This window comes from Colossoma macropomum, unplaced genomic scaffold, assembly GCF_904425465.1.
Source record: "Colossoma macropomum unplaced genomic scaffold, Colossoma_macropomum, whole genome shotgun sequence".
Classification (NCBI taxonomy): Eukaryota; Metazoa; Chordata; class Actinopteri; order Characiformes; family Serrasalmidae; genus Colossoma; species Colossoma macropomum.
The window spans coordinates 1,095,116-1,115,440 of NW_023495303.1; the positions used below are offsets into that span (position 1 = coordinate 1,095,116).

The 20,325-nt window shown below is 42.2% G+C and overlaps 1 protein-coding gene across 2 annotated transcripts; it reads left to right on the top strand.

The window, feature by feature from the left end:
* The first annotated feature begins 3,195 nt into the window (after positions 1-3,195).
* On the top strand, positions 3,196-16,571 carry nab1a (NGFI-A binding protein 1a (EGR1 binding protein 1)). Of its 2 annotated transcripts, XM_036562054.1 has the most exons (10): positions 3,196-3,323; positions 4,336-4,641; positions 5,955-6,388; positions 8,768-8,898; positions 9,629-9,683; positions 11,437-11,556; positions 13,149-13,290; positions 13,776-13,902; positions 14,330-14,349; positions 15,874-16,571. In XM_036562054.1, exons 2-10 carry the CDS (start codon positions 4,338-4,340, stop codon positions 15,948-15,950), a joined length of 1,410 nt encoding a protein of 469 aa, XP_036417947.1. In that variant the 5' UTR covers positions 3,196-3,323; positions 4,336-4,337; the 3' UTR covers positions 15,951-16,571. The 2 variants fall into 2 exon arrangements, with proteins under 2 accessions (XP_036417947.1, XP_036417946.1); XM_036562053.1 differs by lacking the exon at positions 14,330-14,349 and having other exon boundaries at positions 13,776-13,952.
* Positions 16,572-20,325: the final 3,754 nt, after the last annotated feature.

Here is a 20,325-nt window from a genome sequence, read left to right on the forward strand (position 1 = left end):
TGGACGTGTTACGTTTTCCTGTAATAACCATCATGCCTTCCTATTAAACCATACAGTCATCTTAAACCTGCTGAGACCATTTCAGGAAATTACACAGAAATTGCACAGACTGCAGCATTTACACTTCTTTAGCGTTTGTCCACCGCTCTGCCTGAGCTCTTCTACAGGTCTCCAGACGTCTGATTAGCTAAAGGGCTCATACACTACGTTATTCCCATTCATGACAATTGCATGCTTTTGTGTACCAAAAAAAAACAGTTATAACATATTTTCACACTTTTTACATGAGCATATTCATGTCCTCTGTCTTTAAAGGGCCCATATCGTGTAAAACAATGGCTACTTTTCCATTATCGAGCCAAATGGTTCTCAAGGCCATACTGGGTTGTTCCGCGTTGGTCCGAACTCTTGAGACCAGTTATGGTTTCTTTTTCCATAAGTTGTGCTGCTAAATCAGAACCAGGAAATACTGAGGAAAACTACACAAACGAGTGGCTAACTGCTAACAAGCTAATAGCTACTACCCATAGATATAAATACATGCATTCCGTCTGTCACTCCAACTCCGGTCTCTCTCAGCGAGCTCTCGTCTTCTTTGTCCTCTAAACGGGTGTTATTTGAGTATCTCTTAGTGAACCAGCCTGTCCTGCAGTGGCTTTCCCCTGTAGCTGGAAAACTGGCCACATTAGCATTAGCGTCGCCTGGCAGGGTAAAACTCGAAGCACCACAGAACAGTTCTATTTTTCATCTTTCTGTCACTTTAAAGCCAGACATTCGAATTTGTGCTCTCGAATACGAGTCTTTATCCTCTAAATGAGGGTTTTTAATCATCGGTTCGCTAGAACTGAGCCCGTACTGCAGTGGGAGGCACTGTGTGCTTGTGTTAGCTTAGCCTAGCAAGTTACAGCTTAAACGACTACAGAACCTGTTTGATTTCTGCTTTCCGTCACTCAACCGCCAATTGGTTGACTTTGCTTTCGCTGGTATACGTTTTTTATCATCTATATTTGTGATAGCAGAGCAGAGGTTAGTTGAATTAAACCCTTACTGCAGTGATTGGATCTGTTCAGCTAAGCTAAGTTAGCTAGGAGAGAGGAGCTGGCTGGCATTAGCTTAGCTAGGAGGCTCCAGCTCCAGAGAACAGGTTCAATTTCGTCTTTCTGCTCCTCTGACATCAGCTGCTCGACTTCGCTTCCTCAGATTTGAGTCATTATCATCTAAATTTGTGTCAGTGAAGCTTCTGTTATTCAGAATCGAACCTGTTCTGTGGTGAGCAGAGCTGGCAGCATGTTAGGTAAGCAAACGCTAACCAGCTACTCTCTCCTGATTATCAGCACCATTTAATATATAGAAATTGGTGTTAGATTGAAGGGCGTTTACTGAATTGGCCGTCCATGTGAACAAACTGAACTTGATTGATTGTTTTCAGGTTTGAAATAGCGCAGCAGGATGCTGTGGCACAATATCGGTGTAAACATGGAACCGTGTGGAAACACCACTGGAACGTTACCCTCCGTGTTCAGAACCGTTCGACCCATCAGTGGAAAAGAGGCCTTTGTGTACATACTACATTGTGTATTTTCCCTACTTTGTTGTTTTTGTGATAACATTAAAAAACCAACATGTGTACATACACAGCAGTTTAGCTCCGCCCACTCACACTGAAGTTATAAGGAGCGTTAGAGCTCATTTACATATTTCAGTCTTAAAAGCGCCTGCCAGTTTCATTCGGAGAGGTAAAGAGGGGAATTAATTATGACTGTTTTTGGCACATGTGATCTCACAAATGTCATAAGTGGAGAAAAACGTAGCATGTGGGCTCTTTAAGACTGAGCCCTGTTCTGATTGGCTGTGCCACCTCCAGTGGGTGGAGCTTAACTGCTGTAGCCTGAATAGGTGGATGTATGTAAATGCATGACATCACAAAAACCGTGAATTTTAAGCTGTTTTTCCTTATTTGGACTGCGGAGTGAACATGTTTTGAAACGTGAACCGTCTTTATATAATTTGAATCAAATTCTTACAAAACAGAAAAGAGGTAACATTCTCTATGATATGGGCCCTTTAATCCAGCCACTCGTACAATCTCTGTAGAAAAGCTGACCAATAGAACGCTGGAGCGGCTGCACGTGAGCCTAAGGTCACCATGCCCAATGCCAAGCGTGAGCTAGAGGGGTATAAAGACCCCCAGCACTGGGGTGGAACTGAGTTCTCTGGAGTGATGTTCTTCCACACATTTTGATCACAACTACTGTTTATTTGAAGTTTAAAGAAACATCAAAAGACATCAGATGTGGTCTGTGCAGAAGTTATGGCACGTTTTATATTTTTTAAAAGTGTTCAACTCAACTTAATTACACTTCAGCAAAATCAACAAATGTCATTAGTCAACCAAAAACGGGCCTGTATAATGTAAAACCACATTTTTTTCCTGCTTGCTGTTTCTTTTTTTTGGAATAATATGAGTTGAATGTTAAAATTTCAAAACATACTATTCACTCCGTAGGCCAGGCTTATCAAACTGGGGACCTTCTGGGCCAAAGCGCTGCGGAGATCAGCGTTTACCCTCATCTAACGCTCTGAATTCAGTTCATGAAGGCCTCGCTAAGTAGCTGATGAGCTGAATCAGGTGCGTTTAATGAAGGAGTCTGCAGAGTTGTGACCTGCGAGGACTGGAACCCGACACGTCTCCTAGTCTCCGCAGGCCATATGTGGAAACTAAGCTGCAAAAAGTGCCTGTTTTGAAGTTTTGTGATGTCACAAATGTCAGGGGATGTCGGCAGTGTTAAAAATTTTTTGCTGTGTTATATTAAATTATATACTTTTTTTTCTTATGTTTTCATTCTATATTCTTCACTTCAAATGTTTACGTGTTTTAAAAAATTAAAACAATTTTTCTAATTTTTTTTTTTTTAAGAATTTTTTATTTACTTATTTATTTTTAAAAATTGACTACAGGATATAAATTAAACCTAGTTTTACTTAAGCTTAATTTTGAGGGTTTTTTTTTATGTGACAGTGTTCCCCTTAAAGGCTTTACATGTTTAATTTAACGGTGATCCTGATTGAGCACTGGGCCCCTCCTCGCCTCGCCTCGCCTCACGCTCTGGGCTGCCTCCCACGCGGGGATTTGCGTCAGGCAGTCGCGTGGGAGTGACGAGAGCGAAGCAGCAACCGAACGGAATATCCCTCACACACACACATACACACACACGCACGCAGACAGGCAGTGAGTGAAGCTGCAGGAGCTCGCGGGGGGACACTACACACACACACACACTGAGATACAGCCTAACGGAGGAGCGAGGAGCGAGCGCGAGCAGGTCAGAGAAAAGATAAACACACTATGGTCATTTGGGGGGCTTTAGGGGACGGGGGGTCGGGGGGACGGCGGGGTGCGCGCTGTTGCTTCTGTATGTGTGTAGTTCTGGGGGGCGTGTGCACTTCAGCACGCGCTCCGCTACTACGGTGTGTGTAGTTGTTTAGTTTGTTTGCTTGTTTGTTCAGATATTTGGTTTGTTTGGAGGGGTTTGTGTATCGTATTGCTTATTGTGTAAGAAACCCGAAACCAGAGGTGACCAGAACGCTGAATACTTAGAGGGCAAGTCCACCAATTACTCAAAATTTCTGCAAAATAAAATGGCTGAAATGTAAACAGAGTGGTTCAGAGTGGTTTAGTGTGAAACGCTCTGTCTAGATAAACTTACAGAGTCAGAGCCGTTCACAGTGGTGGTGATAGGAACCAGACGTCCACCTCTAAAAGCTCCCTCACAGAAAGTTACTACATGAGATGGTTATTAATTCACTGTCTGATGACTGAGACACTGTTTTATGATAGTTTAGAGAAGATTTCAGCCTTAAACTCCATTCATGGTGGAGGGATACATGCAGGGCGCTGTGAGGCAAAATAGTCCCCAAAGTTATTATTTCTTCAAACTTATTATTTCAGATTTTCCACTATTTTCCTTCATCAACATTCCATATAAACTCAGAAGACTCGTGTCGGTTCACTGGTGGTTCTGGATAGTAAATAAAATGTCTGTATATGTGTTGTAGTCATGGCGACCCCTGGTTTCTGCTTTCTGAGATGCTCATCTCAGTAGGGTATGAGATGTGTTGCAAACATTAAGGGGCTCTTCACTCTGAATGATGCTGAAATTTTGAAAAATCGGTGGAGTATCCCTTTAAGTATTTTAATGGATTTATAAATGCTAATACTTTCAGCACTACTTAAGTGGCTCCACCAACACTCTACAGTGTGGTTTCTAATAAAGTAAACCTCTCTCTCTCTCTCTCTCTCTCTCTCTCTCTCTCTCTCTCTCTCTCTCTCTCTAGCCATGTCGGTCTTGTTGCCCCGCTCTGTTGGGGAGCTGCAGCTGTACCGCGTCCTGCAGAGGGCCAACCTGCTGTGCTACTACGCCACTTTCGTCCAGCAGGGCGGTGACGACGTCCAGCAGCTATGCGAAGCCGCCGAGGACGAATTCCTTGAGATCATGGCTCTGGTCGGCATGGCGACCAAGCCGCTGCACGTGCGGCGCCTGCAGAAGGCCCTGCGAGATTGGGTCACTAACCCCTCCCTGTTTGACCAGCCTCTGACATCACTTCCTGCCTGCAGTATACCGGTGTACAAGCTTCAAGAAGGTACGGGAGGGCGATACGAAGTCAAACCGATATCATGATATTTTCCACCAGTGGACAGTTACGTTATGATGTAACGATGCCTGTACACTGTATACGAAAAAAACCTTTTTTGTCCATTTTGATCGTTTTTTTGAAAAGTCTGGTTATTCTTTGCATGAATAGAAATAGTCCAAAATTATTCAGAAAACAGACGTGTTACATCAATCTCCATTCAGGAATGGACAATATGACGATATTGTATCGTTATCATTATCACTACTATGATAACAATGAAATATTCAAAGCATATTGTGGCATAATTTATTATGACTTTTGTTCTTTTATAAGTCTTGTTACATTAACTTTCATTTAGGAGTGGACAATATGACGATATTTTATCATTATCATTATTATAATAACGATAAAATAGCATTATAATAAATTATGCTTCAATTATATTATGATCATGATATTTTATTATCATCGTCATAAATTATACCACAATACGCTTTTCTGAAAATATCGTGAATATCGTCAGTAATGAAACAACATTGACCAACTACATGTTTCATTACAAAGTGAGCATAATCTGTCAAGTTTAATTGGATTTAGTGCAGTGAAGTTTGTAAAACAATAAACAATCATTGTAGTTGCAGCTTTATTAATATTATCATTATTATTATGATTTTTATTTTTATGATTATTATGGTTTTTATATGTGGCACTACAGGTTCTGTTTTGTCTGTTCCAGCTTATTACATCTCAAAAGACTAAATATCTTGATGCAGATTGTATATCATGAAAACGTCTTAAAGTATTGTGATATTACATTTTTGCCATATTGCCCTCCTCAACTTCCATTACAGGCTAAGAGTGTTTTTGCTTCTCCTCTAAAGCTCCAATTTTGGAGATACAAGGTTTTGTTCCGTCTGCAACAATATGTTATATTGAATTATATAATAATATTATGCTTTTGACAGTGGCGAACCATTACTATTAGAGCTAGGCTCTCATTTCAAGCCATAAAAGTCAAAACTCGGTCAAAACATGAGGAAAAACCCACCTCTACAATAATACTCACTTCTGCTAGCACCCCTATGGGACTCTAGTAGTTTGCTAAACTAACAGTGATTTGCGTTTTGGTGGTTCTAGATTAAACACAGATTTCTAAAGCGTCTTAAAGACATTCTATATTTTACTTGAAGCTTCTGACAGACACATTAGTGTATATTTTACCTTGTAGCAGTTTCACAGTGACTCCGTAGACTCTCAAAGTTACACAACCCGGACCAACATCATATAATGTTTTCACTTTTGTCCTTATACCTGCGAAGGTTCACCGACTGTCCGCAGCGCAGGACAAAAGACGCAACCCACAGAAACCAGGGCCTGGAGTCTGAGCCCCTGTGGCGCAGGGGGTGGGGCAGCTACCCCTGGCTCCTCCCCTCGGCCAGGGTCCGAAAGCCCCTCTCCCACCTCCGCCTGCTCCCCCTGCTGGAGCGGAGAGCCGCCTGAGACACTGGAGCCGGCCGTCCTGCGCTGCGTGTCCGAGTGCGTGCGAAGGCTGGCCCCCACGCTTCCCAAGAGCGACCCTGCGGAGGTGAAGGGGCGTCTCCGTGGCAACAAGAAGCTGAGCCGGACGATCAGCCTCCTCTGCGAGCTGAGCGAAGACGACCCGCGGAGGGAGGAGGAGATCCGCAAGTACAGCGCCATCTACGGGCGCTTCGACTCCAAGAGACGGGACGGCAGGCTGCTCACCACTCACGAGGTGACATGTTTATGTGAATGAGCTTTTTAAAAAAAACACTCCTGTCACATCCTGTGGTTAACAAAGTGGTTATAAGCTTAATACATTTAGTCCACTTTTTTCACTGAATGTCACTGGATCCTCTGAATTACAAGGTTGCAAAGGAGCCGAAATATAAACGTTGCTTCCAAGCTAACACTCCTGCGCACTGAAATGACCTGAAATTAAGTCTACTGTCACGCTTCAACACTATTATACACGGAGATTCACTCGAAAGAGGCCCCAAATATTCTGTAATAACTCTCGCTAGAACGAAGCAATCTGAATGAAATTAAGTGCAAAGTGCTCCTCAGTATATGAAGCTTCGAACAAACCAGGAAGTAGGAAAACATCCAACGTGAAATTGCTGCTATTCCCCCTGATATGCTTGCTGACACGTTCACTTCCAGCATCGCATGTAATGCAATCAGTTATACATATGTCATGGTCTGTAGTGTATTTGTTTGGTTCAGATTGCTTCATCCTAACGGGAGTTACAACAGAATATTCAGGGCCTCTTTCCAGTGAATCTCCCTGTATAACAACACCGACTACTCCTAATGTACTCTGAAAGCAACTGAACTACCACACTGGACAAAGCTAGCTGGTTTGTTTGGGGTATTGTGGTGTCCACCACACGCTCTGCATTTCAAGAGGAGCTCAAGGAACGTGGCTGCAAAGCTTGGCCTGCCTGTGGCTCCCTCTTCAGTTCAAAGGACATTAGTTGGTGTTGTTGTGGTTAATATTGTTGATTGTTAGTTTAGGGTGTGTTTATGTGTTTATTGTATGTTAATTATTTTTACCCCTACCCCTTGTTTTCGAGGGTCATCTTGCCCCTGTGGAACTGAGTTACAGAGGTTAGTGGTTGAAATCTCCCTCTGAAATGGGACCCTCAAATAAAAAGAGCATCACTTCATTAACAGCTACTGGCGCTGCTCTGTAGGCGACCCTGCCAGTCTGCAGTGACAGCAGAGGAGGGTAAAGTTCAGCTCCTCACTGCTGGGCTTTAGTTACATTTAGGGCGTCATATGACTTCAAAGAGGGGGGCAATTATTTATTATCACCCACCCCTAATTCTTCAGTGATACGAAGCTGAAGTCAGATATTCTCCAGCTTCTCGTTAGAAATTTCCCGAACGGGAAATTTAGCTAGCTACCGAGACATCAGCACTACTAGCGATTTTTTTCTGCTTGTTATATAGAAAAGGACCGTAATACACTGAAACAACATTTAACTAAGATACAATGGTAATCATAATTTTTAAACAGAGAAAATTCTCACATTTGTGGGTTCTGTTTTTTCTCATAACTCTCTGTTTGGAGTCTCTGAAAAACCTCCGTTTGGAGGGTCATGTAGCCCCAACACTTCGCTCTACCCCTCTATCTCTACAAAAATCGGCACACCCTACACCTAGACGTGAACGCGCCAAACAGAGGGTTAGGGCTCAGTGGTAGGGGCGAGGGGTGAAACGGGATTGGGCCTTATGTGTGGGTTTAGCGTTCACCGTAAGTAGATGTAAGGCTACAAGTGACCTTTTGCTCTTCTCACTATTATTCAGTGGCCTTTTCTGCTTTGTTCAATAAAAGAGCATTTCCCTTAAGCAGAATGGCAAATGGCATTCCCTGGTCCTTCTACTGAGCCGATACCACAGTATTCTTGTGCGCTTGCCTGTCTTATGATGTCTGTTCAGTGCGCAGCAGTGTTAGCTCACGGGTAGCAAAACTCATATTTCGGCTTCTCAATGACCTCGTAATTCAGAGCATCCGGTGAAATTCAGTGGAAAAATGTATGTAGGAAAACATATATCAAAGACCATCTGTTAACCTCGGGGGGTGAAAACGCCATTCATTTTTTCCATAGAGAAATCTAGCTTTGTTGCTAATATGGGCATGATGCTGACCACCGACTGACCACACAACTCCAGCAATCTATTTAGCCCTGAACTCTTGTGGTTTTATGTTTTTATATGAGGCAGCTCAGGATTTTGATTCAGCCAAAAATTAAATGTACACAGTTTCCCTTCTTACTCCCAAATGTAGTCAATAAGCCAAGATGTGTTTGCCTCTTCAGATTTGCAGTGGAGCTAATGTAGCTAATGAAGCAAACGTAGCCGCACCAGGTACCTTTGTGTAAACTACATGCTAATTCATCGCACACTCTCCTCAAACCGTGTGGAGGTGTTCAGTAATCTCTAATAGATGTGATTATGTGGTTTCTGTATACAGTCAGCTGTAAACATGGACTGAAGTGTGGCTTTTAAAGGCTGCTAATGTTTTTAGCTGTGCAACAAGCCTAAAAGTAAGTATGATGGTGTTGAGTTGTGTTAGCGTTGCTGATCTTGTTGTGTTTATATGTGTGTAGCTGGTGGTGAACGAGGCCGCTGCTCAGTTGTGTTTGTGGGACGCGGGTCTGCTCACTCACAGAGACCAGCTCTTCTCTCTGGCCAGACACATCTCACGAGAGGTCACCTACAGACACGCCTTCAGGAACAGGTAGCACATACACAAAACTACATAGCTAGTTGGTATAGCATAGAAATGCCACTGCTGTCCATGCGGCAGCCTGGGGTTCGATTCCCAGCCCGTGCTATATCAACAACACCATGCTATATCGCCCCCTACATTTCCTGTAGTGTATTACAGTCTGTCAGAGTGACTGTGTGGATCATATGAACATTATAGAGGCTTTTTAAATGAAACAGTAGAAGCCATATCGCCCCCTACACTTCCTGTAGTGTATTACAGTCTGTCAGAGTGACTGTGTGGATCATATGAACATTATAGAGGCTTTTTAAATGAAACAGTAGAAGCCATATCGCCCCCTACACTTCCTGTAGTGTATTACAGTCTGTCAGAGTGACTGTGTGGATCATATGAACATTATAGAGGCTTTTTAAATGAAACAGTAGAAGCCATATCGCCCCCTACACTTCCTGTAGTGTATTACAGTCTGTCAGAGTGACTGTGTGGATCATATGAACATTATAGAGGCTTTTTAAATGAAACAGTAGAAGCCATATCGCCCCCTACACTTCCTGTAGTGTATTACAGTCTGTCAGAGTGACTGTGTGGATCATATGAACATTATAGAGTGCTTTTTAAATGAAACAGTAGAAGCCATATCGCCCCCTACACTTCCTGTAGTGTATTACAGTCTGTAGCCTTACTATATATTTGTTTTCACCTTCAAGCTTCTGAATTTAACCCAGTGACTCTGCTTTAGGCCTGGCCGAGAGGAAGAGGAGGAGCTGCTCTCACCCAAACGAATTAAGATTGAGGTGAGTAGTGCTGCCAAATGAAGTTTTCTGTCATATTTAATCTTAATATATAAAAATTGGCAAATATACTCAAAAAAATTCTGGCTTAAGTTGGCTACTACTACTGTTTTTACCTATATGATGACAAAATTGTAACATTTTTTTCGGAGCTATATCTTTATACCCTCTTTTACATTGTACAGCTTGCTAAAACACAATGCTGGTTAAATCGCCTCATCGGCTGTTTGTTTGGGTCCCTGTGGGGGTTTCACAGCTCCCACCAGCTCTTCTGAATCACAGCTCAGTGTGTGTATATGTGTGTTAATCTCAGGGGTGGTATTATTGATGCCACTCTCCCTCTGCTGTGCTGCTGGACGCTGTGCAGTATCAATAACATGCATAAAAACACAATGTCATTGTTACATTAGCAGAAAGTTTTATGTTTTATCTGATGCTGAATTCTTCCTAATATGTTTGTGTCAAATTCCTGAAAACAATGTAAAATTGGAGTATTCACTCGGCCTGAGTAATACTTAGCTTGATATTGTCCTATATTGCCATGATCTTTTAACAGATTTAATGAAAATCACATAATTTGAGCTCCTGCTGGTGTGGGTTCATGTTCTTTTCTCTCTCTCATTGCTGTTTAAATAGCTTGTACTAACAGCTCCCCCTTGTGGACAAACAAGAATGCTAAACTTGCATGAGTGAGTGAGTGAGTTCCAAAGCCAAGTCCACATGCTTCGCATCTAAAAAACGTGGTGCTTTCCGTTAACTGAGGCTCACTGGAATTAAGCCATAGTTGCCTGTGGAAAGTATTATATTTATGTCATTTTAGGACCCATCTGAATCATCGGTATGGAAAATGCTGAGAATTTTCCTCGGCCAGTCTGGGAAATCCCTAGAGACCCACCAGACAGTGGAAAATGTACTCTATTATAGACTAATTGCTCATTAACGTTCTGAAATAACCTCGTTTGAACTGTAAAAGGGAATAAAATATTATATGAACATATTATTTGATACTATTTAGCATCCTTGTACATGGAGCCCTCTGGAATTGAAGTTCTGGTTAAGTCAGTCAGCTTTGTAAACATTTAACAGTGCAACACAAAGCCCAGTTTCCAGTTGCCAAATGTAGTTAATTGGCCAAGACACTGGTTTTACATTGGAGCTAGGAGGCTAATGTAGCTGATAAGTAATGGAAGCTTATGCTTACTACAGTTAGCATGGTGCTAACTGCATACCTCATCACACACTCGCCTCAAACTGTGTGGAGTTGTTCAGTAACAGACTTGATTATGTAGTTATGACACTGTTTGAGTGTTATGACACTGTTTGAGTCACTGTTACCTTTCAACATGGACAAAAGTATGTTAGCACAGCCAAAAACAGTATTACCAGCCAACCAGGAGACTGAATTTCACCCTTTCTGTTGTCCATTGTTTGATTTTTTGCTGAGCTATCGCTTTAACTGGAGCTCGGGGAGGTTTGTTTGGGCAGAGGCGTGATTCAGCAGCTTCTGCGGCCTGGCAGTGGCGGTGATGATGATGATAGCGATGACTCAGTGTGGAATTACAGCTTTTTTAAACTGTGTAAATGCCAGAGACGTGAGTTAGCGCTCTGCAGAGACTCGACTCCTGCAGTGCTGTTTATAATGAGCGGTTTAGTTTCTCTCTCCAGTGCTTTAGCTGGGCTGTTTGAGGGTTACAGGGCTAAAACAATTAACATAAGACTTGAAGGACATTTATTCCCTCTGTCTTTCTCTCTGCAGGACGGTGTATGTGGCCTGCAGGAGTCTCTCTATCTCCTCCATATGCAGCAGGAGGCGCTGAGAGAGCGGTTAGCATGCGCTAAGTCTAAAGGAGAAGAGAGTATCATACAGGCTTTACAGGTGCAGCACCTTAAACCAAGTGTCCCTCGGTTTATATCACGATACCTACATTTAGAGTCGGTTATTCATTCAGTCTAATGAGAAACTGTAGAACAGACTCAGTTTATACCACAATACCTACATTTAGAGTCGGTTATTCATTCAACCTAATGAGAAACTGTAGAACAGACTCAGTTTATACCACAATACCTACATTTAGAGTCGGTTATTCATTCAACCTAATGAGAAACTGTAGAACAGACTCAGTTTATATCACAATACCTACATTTAGAGTCGGTTATTCATTCAACCTAATGAGAAACTGTAGAACAGACTCACTTTATACCACAATACCTACATTTAGAGTCGGTTATTCATTCAACCTAATGAGAAACTGTAGAACAGACTCAGTTTATATCACAATACCTACATTTAGAGTCGGTTATTCATTCAATCTAATGAGAAACTGTAGAACAGACTCAGTTTATATCACAATACCTACATTTAGAGTCGGTTATTCATTCAACCTAATGAGAAACTGTAGAACAGACTCAGTTTATATCACAATACCTACATTTAGAGTCGGTTATTCATTCAATCTAATGAGAAACTGTAGAACAGACTCAGTTTCTATCACAATACCTACATTTAGAGTCGGTTATTCATTCAATCTAATGAGAAACTGTAGAACAGACTCAGTTTCTATCACAATACCTACATTTAGAGTCTGTTATTCATTCAACCTAATGAGAAACTGTAGAACAGACTCAGTTTATATCCCAATACCTACATTTAGAGCCAGGATTTGTACCCATTTTCTGTGAAGTTTGTCCGATCTAGTGGCTACAAATGAACAGGTTTGTGGGCGGAGTCTGATTAGTGCAGTTATTTGGAGCTTGTTTATTGCCTTTGTGTATGAAACTGTATGATTATTTATGTATGTGTGACGGTCTTGAACTCATATTAACATTAAAGTGTGTGTGTGTGTGTGTGTGTGCCTGTCTGTGTGTGTGTGTGTGTGTGTGTGTGTGTGCGTGCCTGTCTGTGTGTGTGTGTGCGTGCCTGTGTGTGTGTGTGTGTGTGTGTGTGTGTGCGTGCCTGTCTGTGTGTGTGTGTGCGTGCCTGTGTGTGTGTGTGTGTGTGTGTGTGTGCGTGTGTGCGTGCCTGTCTGTGTGTGTGTGTGTGTGTCTGTGTGTGTGTGTGTGTGTGTGTGTGTGTGTGCGTGCCTGTCTGTGTGTGTGTGTGTGTGTGTGTGTGTGTCTGTGTGTGTGTGTGTGTGTGTGTGTGTGTGTATGTCTGTGTGTGTGCGTGCCTGTCTGTGTGTGTGTGTGTGTGTGTGTGTGTGTGTGTGTGCGTGCCTGTCTGTGTGTGTGTGTGTCTGTGTGTGTGTCTGTGTGTGTGTGTGTGTGTGTGTGTGTGTGTGCGTGCCTGTCTGTGTGTGTGTGTGTGTGTCTGTGTGTGTGTGTGTGTGTGTGTGTGTGTGTTGTGTGTGTGTGTGTGTGTGTGTGTGCGTGCCTGTCTGTGTGTGTGTGTGTGTGTGTGTGTGTGTGTGTGTATGTCTGTGTGTGTGTGTGTGCCTGTCCGTGTGTCTGTGTGTGTGTGTATGTGTGTAGGTGGAGTTGGACTCTGTGTTCTGCAGGCAGGTTGAGCTGTTGCAGGACGCTGCACTTCAGGAGCGGAGCGTCCACCCAACTGCCCTCAGATACAGCACTGACCCCAACGACCCCAACACTAACCACACTGCCCACCCAGCAGGTACAGTTTATACTGTATCTCTCTCTCTTACTCTCTCTCTCTGTCTCTCTCTCTTTCCCACTCTCTCTCTCTCTCTCTCTCTCCCTTCTTTTCCTTTTCTCTCTCTCTCTCTCTCTCTCTCTCTTTCTCTTCTTTTGTCTCTTTCTCTCTCTTGCTTCTTTTCCCTTTCTTGTTCTCTTCTCTCTCTTTCTCTCTCTCTTTCTTTTCTCTCTCTCTCTCTTCTTTTTCTTTTCTATCTCCTTTTCCCTTTCTCTTTCTCTCTCTGTCTCTCTCTCTCTCTCTCTTTCTCTCCTATTTTGCATTCTATCTCCCTCTCTCTTTCTCTATCCTTTTTCTTTTCGCTCTCTCTCACTCTTTTTGTTTCTCTCTTCTTTTCCCTTGCTTTCTCTCTCTCTCTCTCTCTCTTCTCTCTCTCTTCTCTCTCTCTCTCTCTGTCGTTTATGTTCTGCTGATTTACACTGAATGTGTGTTTGCGCTTGTTGTAGCGGAGCGACCTGTGAGCCTGTGCGTGACTGGCCGAAACACATCCAGTGGGGAGATCCCATTGGGTCGCCAGTTAGCCATTGAGCTGAAGCAGCATCACAAACATCGGCATAAACAGAGCATAGAAGAGCAGCATCATCGAGAGAGGAACTCAGAAATGGGACAAACTGAGACAACAGGTCAGTTATTTACACTCTCAGTCAATCAGGGTCAACTACTGGAGTCGGTTTCAGCAATTAAGCACTGCATAGTGCTTAAACCCAAACTACAAATCAAGATTTTAATTATTTCATCAGTCAATAACATTTTATTTTTGGTAAAACAAGAACAAACAGGCTACATATATACACAGTATGTGGACACCTGACCCTCACAGCTATATGAGCTGGTCAGACATCTGATTCCAAGACCAGGGGCATTATATGGAGATGCCCCGCTTTGCAGCTCATTTGTGTCCATTTAGTCTAAAGAGCATTTGTGAGGTCAGACACTGATGTTCTGGCTCACAGTCGATGTTCCAGTTCTTCCCAAAGGTGTTCAGTGGGGTTGAGGTCAGAGTTCCTCCACACCAAACTGGTCACTCCATGTCTTTATGGAGCTGCTTTGTGCACAGGGGCTCAGTCATGCTGGAACAGGAAAGGCTCTTCCCCAAACCGCTGACACAAAGCTGGAAGCAGATAACTGAAAAATGTCTTGGTGCTGTAGCATCAACATCACCCTTCACTGGAACTGAGGGGTCCCAACCCTGAAAAACAGCCCAGCCCATCATCCCTCCTCCACCAAACTCTACTGTTTATCCCTCCTCCACCAAACTGTACTGTTTATCCCTCCTCCACCAAACTCCACTGTTTATCCCTCCTCCACCAAACTCCACTGTTTATCCCTCCTCCTCCACCAACCTCTACTGTTTATCCCTCCTCCGCCAAACTCTACTGTTTATCCCTCCTCCACCAAACTCCACTGTTTATCCCTCCTCCGCCAAACTCCACTGTTTATCCCTCCTCCGCCAAACTCTACTGTTTATCCCTCCTCCGCCAAACTCCACTGTTTATCCCTCCTCCGCCAAACTCTACTGTTTATCCCTCCTCCGCCAAACTCCACTGTTTATCCCTCCTCCGCCAAACTCTACTGTTTATCCCTCCTCCGCCAAACTCCACTGTTTATCCCTCCTCCGCCAAACTGTACTGTTTATCCCTCCTCCGCCAAACTCTACTGTTTATCCCTCCTCCTCCACCAAACTCCACTGTTTATCCCTCCTCCTCCACCAACCTCTACTGTTTATCCCTCCTCCACCAAACTCTACTGTTTATCCCTCCTCCACCAAACTCCACTGTTTATCCCTCCTCCGCCAAACTCCACTGTTTATCCCTCCTCCACCAAACTCTACTGCTGGCATTCCGGTAGGTAACGATCTCCTGGAACAACCAAACCCATTCATCATCAAACTGACAGATAGTGAAGCGTGATTGATCAGACCAGAGAACATGTTTCCACTGCTCCAGAGTCCAGCGTGCTTCACACCCTTCCAGCTGACGCTTGGCACTGTGCATAGTGATCTTAGACTTATGTGCAGCTGCTCAGCCATGGGAACCCATTTTGTGAAGCTTCTAATGCACAGTTCTTGCACTGATGTTGCTTCCAGAGGCAGTTTGGAGCTCTGTAATAGTGATGCAACAGAAGACTGACACTTCAGCACTTCAGTTTGCGTGGTCTACCGCTTTGTGGCTGAGCTGTTGATGCTTCCGTTTCACAGTAATAGCTCTTACACTTGTCTGGGGCAAATCTAGCAGGGCTGAAATTTCCTAAGCTGACTGTGGCAAAGATGACATCCTATGACGGTGCCACGTTCAAGGTCACTGAGTTCTTCAGGTCGACCCATTCTACTGCCAATGTTTGTTTATGGAGACTGTGCTTGATTTTATACACCTATTAGCAATAGGTGTGGCTGAAACACCTGAACTCAAACAGTAGGAGGCGTGTCCACATACATTTTGGCCATGTAGTATATCTATGTGATTTACATTGGCCTTAAATGTTGGCAAAGCTGCAGTATATTGTACCTGTTTAGTTTGTAACTGTTGTTTTATATTCTGTCCACAGAAAACAGGACACCCCAGCAAAAGCTTTGCCCCCTGGACTACACAAAGATCAAGTCAGAACCAGAAGACTCCAGATAGCAGAACCTAGAAGAGCTAAATTCAGCGTCTCGTCCATCAGCCTGGACTGTTCTGCCTTAAAGAGATCAATGCTGGAAAAACGATCCGTCTCTGTTTCGGTTTGTAACATAGTTTTACAGTGAACGTAATGTTGTTAGCGTTAGCCAAACCTCATATTGGCGTAACAGGAGAAGGAAAAATATTCTTAACCTAATGTATATTAATAGTGATATTTTATTCCAGGTATTTTGGACCATTTTTGCTGGTTCATTCATCATTAAACATTCATACAGTGTATGTTCATGCAATGTAAAGGGGAACTGTTGTAAAAAAAATTCAAACCGAAATGATTTTGTTATGATAGTCTAGCTGGACTAGTTATGGGATATTCTGTGTTTGTGGCTGTACATTGTTGTATATTAGTGTGTTTGCACATTTGTGTCTTCATGTAACCTTTAGTAAAATGAGTGAACCTAGTAGAATTTCTATAGTGAAAGCCTATTGAAGAGTAGCCAGGATTGTGTTTAATCACAGTTTATTAGTACCTCTCAGTTGTGAGAACACAGTTACATAATATTCAATAAACACACCCTGGCCACTTTATCAGAAACCCTTCTTTTGTAGCTCCACCTCGCTGCTGGTGTACAGTTAGAGTGGCCAGTGTGTGGAAACACAAGGTGTGTTTCTAATAAAGTGGCCAGTTAGTGGAAGCACAAGGTGCGTTTCTAATAAAGTGGCCAGTGAGCAGAAATACAAGGTGGGTGTTTCTAATAAAGTGGCCAGTCAGTGGAACCACAAGTTGGTTGTTTATAATAAAGTGGCCAGTGAGTGGAAGCACAAGGTGGGTGTTTCTAATAAAGTGGCCAGTTAGTGAAAGCACAATTTCTAATAAAATACTTAGTCATGTTTTATGGACATTCATACAAGCAGGCAATATAACATTCGTTACCTCACTCAGGACGGTTGGAATCTGTAAGAAAATATGTAAACAATATTCACCCATTATTATTATTCTGTGTACAGTGCCGTGTAGGTTGTGAATATAATGTGACAATGTTGTGACCCATCATTACCGTGTTTAAACTCAAGGATGGATTTCGTTATTCTAGGGTTTGTTTGTTTTGTTTATTGCTGTCGTGTGGATCGTTAAGTAAAGCCCTTGTTTTGTAAACACTAATATAGTTTAATTTCTAAGAATAAACTCTATTTTTTAAATATGAAAATTCGCATTTTCAAGCTGTATTTCTTTTTGATGACTTCTGGACACAATCAGCAATTTTAAAGGGCCCATATCAATGAAATATCCCATATGCTGTAACACAAATTAATTATGTAAACATTTCAATACAAGCCATTCACTCCTCGGTCAGTCCATACAGTCTATGTGGAAACTAAGCTACAAAACAGCCTGTTTTGATTTCCTTGTTTTTGTGATGTCACAAAACCAAGATATTTCCACACATTCATCTATTCAGCCTACAGCATTTTAGCTCCGCCCATTTACACTGAAGTTATAAGGAGTGTTTCAGTGCAGACAGCTTTTTGAGCAAGGCAGCCAGTCAGGACAGAGCTCATTTACATATATCAGTATTAAAGGCATTTTGACCAGGTCAAGTTTCCAAATTGAAATGGGTTATTTTAAAGGTGCTGTGAGTGAGATTTAGTGGCATGTAGTGGTGATGTTGCAGATTGCAACCAACTGAACCCCCCTCACTCACCACTCCCTTTCCAAGCATGTAGTAGAACCTACATTGGCCATCATGATTTCTCTTCTCTGACAGCAAGGATTCACCCTCTCTCATTTTTTTGTGCTAAATAATAAATATGATCCTCTATTTGTCAAAATGTGGGTTCTGAAACTTCTAACAATACAAAACAGTCAGCAGCACCAGCGGAAACCACTGATTCTTCTTCTTTATACCCCAACCGGATCTACAGCACCACCAAATGCAAGATGCCATTTGAGCGTAAAAACACGAAAGAGCCAGTGTCTGGTTTGTCCGTTTTGGGCTAAAGTAGAAACATGGCGGTGGCAGCTTCTGTTGAAGAGGAGCTGCTCCCCATGGTTTTATAGATACTATATTCCATTTCTGCCAAAAGACCCTCCTAAATTTTACACGTTGCACCTTTAATGGTGAATATTATGTATTTTGAATTAAACTATGACAACCGTTTATTGTTTTTTCCTTTTATGAATATTTTTCTGCACATCAAAGTTCCATTGTAATACTTTTTATTTAATTTTTTAATACCTCATCTGTCAAATGCAGCATTTTCCAGAATTATTGGCACCCTCGGTAAGGATGAACAAGAAATGAAATGTCTTTATGCAAAAGTTTGGGCACCCTGCTCAAATTACGTTTTGTGATTTTCTGAGTGTAAATAAGTGAACACGTCCTCTACAGCCCTGCTGGGAAAGGACCATTAGAAACCATTAGGATTAACACCTAATGGTTTTGTTTTCTGATGGGAATTGGCTTAATGGTTTCCAATAGGGACCACTAGCCATTGGTCACTCGATTAACCATTAGGATCCTTTACACTGTGATATCAACCCATTAAAAAAGCCAAAGCACATTACAAAACCGTCAGGCACCAACAGAAACACTTAATGCTTTCTGTGGGTTTGGATCTGCACAACACACAGTTATTTGCTTCTTTATTGTTTATTTGAAGAATTTAACATAAAAAACATTCAAATTATGGGTCATTTTTTAGTTACTTTGTGTTTTGTTTTCTTTAATATGTTCAATAAATACAACTTGTGCACTAATATTTGCAGGAAAATGTCATATTTAAGTGCAAGAGGACATGTTTACTTATTTTCACTCAACAAAATGTGTGATTTGACCGGGGTGCACAAACTTATGCACATAACTGTTTGTATATAAAATGTGTGGGTTTTTTTCCCTCCAAAACACATGCATTGGAAAATAGAATATCTGTTTATTTATAGATTAATTTATTGTTTGTTTTCTTTTCACCTCAGTAGTTTTGCCTCAATGAAAGGTTCATAATTTCAGAGCTGGTTATGCTTATTTGCTCAGCAGGGGTGCCAATACTTCTGGACAGAAAGCAGCCTTCACCTTTGATGCAGCGTAGGTCTGTCAGTAAAGGCGTCCCAGAATACGCACTGCTCAGCACCCACAGAGCCCCCTGTGGGCGGAGCACTAACATCACCGCGGTAACCCTGCAGCGCGTGGGCGGGAATGCGTGTGTGGGACTCAACCACAGTGACACACCTGCGTCATCATCCCCATCATCACCGCCATCACTGCCATCATCACCGCCATCATCATCACCACAGGCCCAGCGCTAAACATACACAGTGTTAATGCACATGACAGCAGCCTGTAAAGGGGAATTCCACCAAAATTTGTGCACAGGTCAGTTTTCGAGATTTGGTTTGGTGTGAAATGGTTCAGATGTCTTTACAGTGGTGGTGATAGGAACCAGGGGTCACCATGACTACAACACAAATATAGACATTTTATTTACTATCCAGAACCACCAGTGAACCCACACGAGTCTTCTGAGTTTATATGGAATGTTGATGATGGAAAATAGTGGAAAATCTGGAATAATAAGTTTTATTGGGGACTATTTTGCCTCATAACACCCTGCATAGTATGTATCCCTCCACCATGAATGGAGTTTAAGGCCGAAATCTTCCCAAAACTATCATAAAACAGCGTCTCAGTCATCAGGCAGTGAATTCATAACCATTTCATGTAGGAACTTTCTGTGAGGGAGCTTTTAGAGGTGGACGTCTGGTTCCTATCACCACCACTGTGAACAGCTCCGTTTATAACTTAACCATTTATTTATGCAGAAACTTAGAAAAATCTCTTACCTCAAATATACACTGTTAAAAAACATGGTTCTTCAATCAGTGGTTCTGTTCAGAACCATGAGCATTTGCATGCCTAAATGGTTCTTGGCATGGTGAAATGGTTCTTCAGAATAATGGAGAATGAAGATGGGTTCTTCTGTTGTGATGATGTCAAGCTTGTAACAACAGAAGAACCCTTTTGTAGCTACACAGAACCATATACAACACATTCTCTATCAATCTGAAAAACCATGCAAAGAACCCTGTAAGCATGCGAATGGTTCTATCTAGAACCATGAGTTTTGCATAGAACCATTTCATGCTTAAAGGGTTCCTTGCATGTTCAAATGATTCTTCAGATTGATGGGAAGTGTGTTGTTTGTGGTTCTATATAGAATCATTTAGAAAAAGGTTCTATATCGCACCAAAAAGAGTTCTTCTATTGTGATGATGTCAAGCTTGTAACAATGGAAGAACCCTTTTTGGTGCTATACAGAACCATATGCAACACATTCTCTATCAATCAAAGAACCATTTCACCATGCAAAGCACTATTTAAGCGTG